General features: G+C 47.4%; 2 protein-coding genes across 8 annotated transcripts in view; one reads left to right on the top strand and one right to left on the bottom strand.

Annotated features, from left to right (window-relative positions):
* Positions 1-2,845: 2,845 nt before the first annotated feature.
* On the bottom strand, positions 2,846-4,606 carry POLR1D (RNA polymerase I and III subunit D). The gene is made up of 2 exons (XM_019666071.1): positions 4,383-4,606; positions 2,846-3,414 (listed from the first exon to the last, which is right to left on the bottom strand). The coding sequence occupies exons 1-2, from the start codon at positions 4,406-4,408 to the stop codon at positions 3,039-3,041; spliced, it is 402 nt and encodes a 133-aa protein (XP_019521616.1). The 5' UTR covers positions 4,409-4,606; the 3' UTR covers positions 2,846-3,038.
* The window catches only part of LNX2 (ligand of numb-protein X 2), a 69,779-nt gene continuing 65,200 nt past the window's right edge, over positions 3,421-7,999 (top strand). For 5 of the 7 annotated variants that reach the window (XM_019666070.1, XM_019666069.1, XM_019666063.1 and 2 more), the window contains exons 1-2: positions 4,682-5,579; positions 5,860-5,999. The gene's annotated coding sequence lies outside the window, so the exon portion shown is untranslated. Of the gene's footprint in view, positions 4,028-4,638; positions 5,580-5,859; positions 6,000-7,999 lie in introns of those variants that run through there. The other 2 variants (XM_019666066.1, XM_019666067.1) reach the window with 2 other exon arrangements.

The raw sequence follows: 7,999 nt of genomic DNA, 5'->3' as shown, positions 1-7,999 counted from the left end.
CTTAAATTTAGCTCTCCAAAAGTCCTCCAGTATATTTTCCTTACTGGAAAACCCAAACGAAGCCATTCTTCTGTACAGTGCATATTAATGTCTAGTCAGTCTCCTTAGGAACTAAACTAATGTCCACAGAGACCGACCACCGTTAACTCCAATCAACATTTTCCCATCCTCACATTCAACTCATTTGACATCATTCTTCCTCTTTGAAAGCCTTCGTTTCCGCAACTCTAACTTTCTACAGACTTTCATACCACCTGATTGGTTGCTTTTTTTTTTTTTAAAGATTTTATTGGGGAATTGTGGGAGGGGAACAGCGTTGGGGGAATCGGGGAAGGGGAACAGACAAGTTGCTGTCTTTTTGTTCTTCAGTCTAGTTGTGGAGGACGTCGCTTCACTGGCCCATGTTGGTGTTGTGATCATTGCACTATTCCCGGCTGAAGCAGATCAGTTGCCGGCCTCTGGATGGCCGCTCACGGCGGCTCTTGGCATCTCACACCAGCTGCCAGCCACACACGGTAGCTTATGGCAGCCCACTGCAGCAAGGGCTGCAGCCTACGCCATCACTGGCAACTCACAGCAGCCCAGCTCCAGGTCAAGCTGTTGCTCACCATCTTAGCTGTAGAGGGCAGTGTCACTGGCCCTCATGTGGGATCCGAACTGGGGCCCTGCTGCTCAGAGCTGGAGTCCCAAGCCAGCTCTTAACCAATGCGCCACTCAGCTGGCCCTGGTTGCTTTTTTTACCAAAACTTTAAACACGAAACTTGCCCAGGAGTTGGTCTTGGGCCCACTTCCTCACACTCATTTTTATGGATTTACATCACCTTTATGGCAAGAACTCAGTTGCTCTTTAGCTTAGGTAGATCTTTCATGGCATCCAACTCACATATCTACTATTTCTGTTCAATATGGCACTTTTAATTTCAGTCACCTTCTCTACCTCCCAACCGATTTTCCCTCTTAAGTTTCTCATTTCAGTAATTTGGCCCCACACCTAGGTAGGAGTCATCTTTCTGTTTCCTCACCTTCAACTTCCAATTCCGGAGGTCTATCAATTGTATACAAATTTGGTTCAAAAATGTATCTTAAATCCACCTCTTTTCTCCATCACTAGCTTACTGCCCCTCCAGGCCACTTCAACTCATGTTTTTCTGCTTCTACTTTGGCCTCACTACACAATTCATTTCCCTACACTGTAAGCAAAGTATTCAGGTGTCATTCCCATTGTACTTAAAATCCACCTCCTTACCATCCCAGCTCTTCTTCCCATTTAATCAGGATAGGTTCTTGTTCTCCTCCTTGCTTACCATGCCATAGATATGTAAATCTCCTGTCAATACATTTAATTCCTCAATCCACAAGTTTTATGCTTCAGGACCTCTGCACATACTATTCCCTTAAAATGCTTGTTTTTCTTTTTTGCTCAGCTAGCTCCTTCTCTTCCTGTAATCTCTGGAAGATCTTCCCTGACTTCCATACCAAAAGCAGGTTCCACTTGCATGTTTTCTATCTTGACTCTATTTTTTCCCCCACAGAAATACAACTTTAAATTTTTTCACTTATTATAACATATGCTTCATGAGAATAAGACCTATCTATCCTAGGGCCTGGTATATCCCAGGTGCTCAATACAGAATATATTTATCTAAAGAAATTGAGTGTAGAAAATGCAGGCTCTGTGGCAGGCCAGCAGGAGGTCTGATGTGAGTGAATAAAAGGCTACACGCCATAATTACTTACATGGATTAATCTGGTATTTACTAATGATCCACTCACTACCTATCAGGCTTTGTGCTGCAGGTTTAGTACAGTGGGGAGACAACATAAGCACACCAACAATCACATACTAATCCATGACCAGGAAACAAGAGTATAATGAAATTGCATATCCAAACTAGGGTGGGAGTCTAACATGTAAGTCCTTAAATTAGAGTATGGTGGAAGTAAGAGTGCTCTGGGAAGAGGAACTAGCATAAACAAAGGCCCCAAAGCACAGAGCACTGGGGGGTGTGGTACTCAGCTTCAAAGGTTGACAGATATTCAGGGTGAATTAAGAGTCAAGCTGGGGCAGGATAGGGATGAGACAAAGTTGAAGAGGTAAATAGGACAGCTCTTAGATAAGATTCACTTAATTTCACTTAGATGTGAAGCTTTTAGTATTTTAAAGTCCCCCCCCCAAAATAATTTTTCCCACATGGAATTTTCCTTCCCCTGTCCTTACTTTCTCTCAAATATTGCTTCTTTTATGAAACTTTGTTTATACTTAGATAACTACCTAAGGGCTGAAAATGTTATCTAGTCATCCTATAGCTATCCACCTCTATTATATAACTAAACTCTCCTGACCTACTTAGGTCATTTCTGACTAAGTATTTTATAGGTGTCCTGAAACTAAAGCAGTAAGCTGGTATCTAGCCTATAAATAATACCACAAAGATGGAGCCTGATATTACCTAAAATTCTCATGCGAAAACAGAATTCTCACTAATTCTTTTAAATTATTCCTACCCTTGCCATCTACCAATCATAGCAAAGAATGAATTCTCTCATGAATTACTAAAAAACATCCGTCAAGTCCTCCCCCCAACTCCCGCCTTTCTTTCCTTCCTTCTTTTTAAATCAACCAGTTTACCTGGAGTGATACTCTATTGCACCTCTCCTCTCCCCCAATCATAGCCATGAATGCATATTCCTTTTAATTCCCTTGATAGAAGTGCTTGTCTAGGTCCCTGACTTTCTCAATTTCCTCACTTTCAATGCTGACTCAATTAAAAATTAAAAAACAAAAACAAAAAGAAAACCCCTAAAACAGTCAACCTTTAGGACCAAGGAACAAAAACCACTCAAATTAGTTTAAAGAGGGAATTTATTAGAAGAATACAAAGATTCTTGGGGGATTCCAACAGCTATAATGGGTTAATAGCTAGAATCACACCTTTCTGGACAGATCATGTTGTAATCACAAACTTCTACTTCTGGGTTTTGCAAGATCACGAAGAGAATATCCTAGAAGACATTCCTTCCTGTATAGTGATAAGGGACTAGAGTGTGGATTCATTTCTGCATGCTTTCTGGTCCTTATATTCCTTTATGCTGGCCTCAAACTTGTCAAGCACATGTTGGCAGACATTCATGAGCTCATTCAGGCCTCTCTGAAATGGTTCAACAGCTGGAAGAGCACCTCGTGTCTGAATGCGTAAATTAATTTTATTCTCTGAAGGATGGGTTGTAGTGTAACCACAAAATTCCACTTCCGGGTTCTTCATGATCATGTAACGAAGAGAATTTCCTAGAGTATGGTCCTCCTCGTGTAGTACAAATGTTACACAGTGTCTATCTGTTCCAGCTGCCTGGACCATTTCCAGGGCTGTCTTCCTCTCGCCTTCAGCCATTGAAGTCTTCAATCCAGATATTTTTCTACACACATATTTTTTATAAAAATGAGATCATACTGAATATGGTTTTGTAACTAGCTTTTCATTTACTATTTCACAACTGCAACACTTCTAATGCACTTACAATTACATAGAACTATTAGCATTATCCCCTTATTCTCCTGCCTCTACATATTCTATCGATAATTTATTGCCTGCAGTTTCTCCCTACTCCATTTGACCGTCCACATGGCTGGGGAAGTGGAGGGGGGTGGGGGTGGGGTGGAGGTGGTTCTCTTTAAAACGGAAACTTAAATGTTTGCTAAATGTTCTTTTAGTAGAATCCAAAAAAAAGGGTAGTTAAAATAGGCTCTGCTGGAGGATGAAAAGGGAGTTGAAAGGTGTAGAAAAACACTGATTATTATAAAAACAGAGACTACAGATGATCACGTGCAGGCCCAACTACAGCTACCATTTGCAGGAGCTAAGGAAACTAGAACGGAAAGTCTAAGAGTCAATCAATCAGGAAGAAGGAAGAGAACTCAGCGCACAGAGTGGCTTTATTAGCAGTCTAAACAGAGGAGGGACTTGGGCCAGTTACAGGGACTTAGGCCTGACTGAACACACCAATACCATCACTCGGGAACAGTGACTTGGTACGTGATTTTACACGTTAGCTTGATTTACTCTTGCTGTTCTAATCGGGGATGGGCAGTTTGGGGACCTAACTCTGGTTTCACAACTTATCTTCCTTCCTTGGTTATCTAGTATCCTGAGCGTCTCTATTCAAACACATCCTTGTCTCCTCCCTTCTTTTCCAATCGGGGCCCCCTCTTCCGCCCAAGGCGCCCACTTCTCTCTCGTCCCCTGCCCTCCCACTCAGGCCCTCCATGCCAGGCTGGATCGCGGAGACAGGCCCCAGCCGGCGGCGGGCCCCTCGGCTACCGGCTCCGGTTCAGGGCGCGGCCCGCTCCTTCCGCCCGCCCGCCCACCCGCCTCCTCGGCCGTTACCTCTCCAGCTCCTGGTCCTCTTCCATCGCTGGGGGAGCTTCCGGGATTCTCAGGTGGTGCTGGCGGACGGGAGGCTCTGCGCCATATCGCGAAACGTGCGAACTAAGCAGGAAGGAAGGGACTACCGACGGAAGGAGCCGAGGACGGAAGGAGGGAGGAGGAGCCGCAGCGGCGCCGCAAGGCCCGTCCACTGGGCGGGGCGTGGAGGCTCCGCCCGGAGGCCCCGCCCACAAACTCCGCCCCCTGTGCGAGGAGGGCTGTGGCGAGGCCTGGGCCGCTCACCTGGCACTCCCCGAGCTAGTCGCCTTGCAGAGCTAGCGGGTAGATGTGGGGTCGGGCTCCCGCCCCACCCCGAGGCCCCGACGGGCCTGTGGGCGCCTGAGCTCAGCTCTTGGCACCTTACCTCAACCAGGTGGTGGAGGAGGGGGCGGGGCCTTCTCCTGCCTCTGCAAATCACCCTTCTTAGGGCCATAATTGGACCTCTTGACCTGCTGCTAGGCCCATGGGGAACGATGCTGTTCCCAGCAGGGACCCCAACCCTCGGGGGGCTTTTATGGGACGACAGACTTAAACCGTAGTTGATAAATACACCTTTAATTCGCAACTGAATAGGATGGGTTTAAGACGATATTTGTTTCACTGGGGATCTTTGCACATCTCAGCGGGGTCAAAAGACAAACGTTTGTCTTTATCTTTTGCGGGGAGTGAGAGTTTGGAAGGAAACTTTTCCCTCCCATCCTTCCTCTGCTAGGATCTTTTCTATTCCCAGAGTACGTTCTCCCTCGATTTGGACTTCCTTTTCCCTTTACCCTTTTGGCTTCAACTTACTCACCTGCAAAACTTCCCTCTCACCTTTGTTCTCAGGTGTCTCTGCCCCCGCCTCCGCAACCTTTCCACCCAGACTCGCTCTCCGCCCCCTTCTTCCTTTGTACCTCCGCTCTCTCCGTCTCCTCGGGTATTCTTCGCTAATAACTCTTTCTCCCTTCCTCGCTCCCCTGCTCCCCTCACCCCGGTCAACCCTGTCCCTACCACCCTACCCCAGCTGTCCTCTCGCCCAGCACATCTACGTTTCTGCTTTCCTGCCAACTGTTCTCCCCCGATTCCCCTAGGTGTTCACTGCCTCTCCCTTCTGTTCCACGCTCTTGGCGACTCTCGGCGGGGAGCCCAGAGACACTTCTGGAGCCTGTCTTCCGCGGGGTAATCTGGCGAACCCAGCAGAGACCGGGTGGGGGAGGGCAGGCGGCGCAGGGTGGAGTGGGCTCACTCTAACCCGGGAGTGACGGCCCCGGCCAGGCCCGCCCCCTGAGCCCTAGGATAGGCGGAGCCGCCCTCTAGCACGCCCCCTCCCCGCCCTGTGCCACTGCCGATTGGCCCAGGTGCGTGTCGGGTTGGACGGCTGGGCCTTGGCGCTCGCCCCCGGGAAGGCAGCAGGGGCGGTTGAGAAGTGAAGTCTTGGCTAGAGTTTGCTTCTTGCCAGGAAATCCGCGGCGGCGGCGATTCCCGGCGGAGCGGAGGCCGCCTCGCTCCCGGCTTCCTCAGCGGGCCGCAGAGAGAGGAGCTGGCGCTGGACTGCAGCGACGGGTGCCGCTGCACGACCCGGGCAGCCTCTCTTTCCCAGTGAGTAACTTTGTCTGACCCGCCTCGCTCCGCGCCTTCCCGCGGGGTCCGGGGCAGCTGCCTCAGGTGCGGACGTCGGTGGGGTGTGGGGCAGCGTCGAACCCCAGAGGCGGCGGGAGCGGTGCCACAGCCTTGCACCTCGCCTCTTCTCCTCGCTTGTTGGGGGCTGCGGGGGAACGTGAACCCGGGGTGTGGTGGGGCTGGCCGCGCTTGTCCGGGGAGGAAGGGACCCGCTGCTCTGCGCCCAGTGCTCGCCGCCCGGCAGGCGCCTAGGAGAGGCGAGCGGCCCCCGACTGTTACCATTTGGTGGTTCTGGCGGCGGTGTTGCTGATCTTTGCATCGTTTGATATTTTTTTTAGGGAAGGGAGAGGTGAGGATGAGTTGTTTTTATTTCCTGTGTGTATGTTGTCGTGAGAGTGTCACTAGCTGTCTTACGTTGGATCTTGTTCCCCTGGAAAAGAATGGAAACAGATCATACTCTCCATCCCAGCCTGTTGCCTGTATATCTCACTTTTCCCCTTAGACTAGAGACGGTAGGAGAGAGATTTGACTTTTTAGGGGGTGGGGATTTAAAATATGGAGCTTGATTTGGAAGCAGTTGCACACAAAGCACCATTCAGGAAATACATCACTTGCTTTGCGAAGCTTTATGTTATGTTTTAGGCGATGGACTTTTGGCTTATGTGTAGTGTTATTTTTCTGATATTTCAGTTTTACATCTTAAGCTATGAATCAAGACGTCTGTATCTGCCAGGAGCTGCAGTACACTCACACATGGGCTTAACTGTATAGATGTTTCCGTATAGATATTTTTAAATCACATTAAACAGAAACAAAGTTGAGTGAAAAACAGTGGCAGTGCAGGAGGAGACAGTTGTGAGCTCCGTTTTATGGGAACTGTCTTCACTGTAAGAACTTATCATTCTTGCAGCAGTAGTACCTACCAGGTGTGATTAAAAAAAATATGGTGAATGCTTAAATAAAAAAAATTGTTACAATAAAAGACTCAGTGCCATTAATCCCCCTCAAAATACTCCCCTTCACTTTGAACACATCCCATCATTCTTGCCACTTTCTGAAGCAGTTCTGGAAGTCCTCTTTCGTGTCTTTAGTTGCGCTGTTGTGGCTGCCTCTATGCCCTGAATCTATTCAAAATGCTTATCTTTCATGGTCATTTTGACTTTGGGGAAGAGTCGGAAGTCGCAAGGTGCCAGATCCAGGAAATAAGGTGGATGAGGACACACCATAATGTTTTTATTTGACAGAAATTGCCTTACCAGAAGTGATGTGTGACACAGAGCGTTGTCATGATGGAGGATGAAGTAAAGACACTCATGAAAGAGGGTTTCCAGAAAGTGGCAAGAAAGATGGGATAAGTGTGTTTGAAGCAAGGAGGATTATTTTGAGGGGGATTAATGGCAATGTGTCCTTTACTGTAATAAATTTTCTTAATTTAAACATTCACTGTATCTTTTGATCACATCTCGTATTTGTAAATTAGCCTTCATCCTAGGACAGGTATTTTTTTTTCCCCTTGCATTGTACTGACACAGCACTGATGAAGTTGGATCTCAGTAGATCAATTTTATTTATTTTGATAGATTTGATTCCCATCTCCACACCCCTTTGGAAAATGGACTTTGATCTAATATCCTTTTTGGCCTGTCAAAGCTTTGTTGAGCCACGAATAACAAAAGTTTTGCCTTTTTAGTTTGTCCAAGTTACACATGTGAGTTTTCCCATAGGGGTAAAATGTAGGGCAAATTGGAACCAAGATAGACACTACTTTTAATTTGACCCCCTTGTGTGTTAACATTCCTAATTCTGTATCTCATTCCTTTTCTCATCAGGTTAGACATTTTTTATTCTTTATTCATTCAGCAAATGGTAGAGAGCCTATTGCATGCCAGGCATTTCTGGCAGGAGTCAGCTCTTGCCCGGAGTTATCACACTCTCACGGAAGCTGATCCGTACCTCTACTCCACTGGCCACGGCTACTT

Source organism: Hipposideros armiger, unplaced genomic scaffold (genome assembly GCF_001890085.2).
Source record: "Hipposideros armiger isolate ML-2016 unplaced genomic scaffold, ASM189008v1 scaffold_459, whole genome shotgun sequence".
Lineage (NCBI taxonomy): Eukaryota > Metazoa > Chordata > Mammalia > Chiroptera > Hipposideridae > Hipposideros > Hipposideros armiger.
Note: the sequence above shows the minus strand (reverse complement) of the source record. Positions and strands in the feature narration are given on the sequence as shown.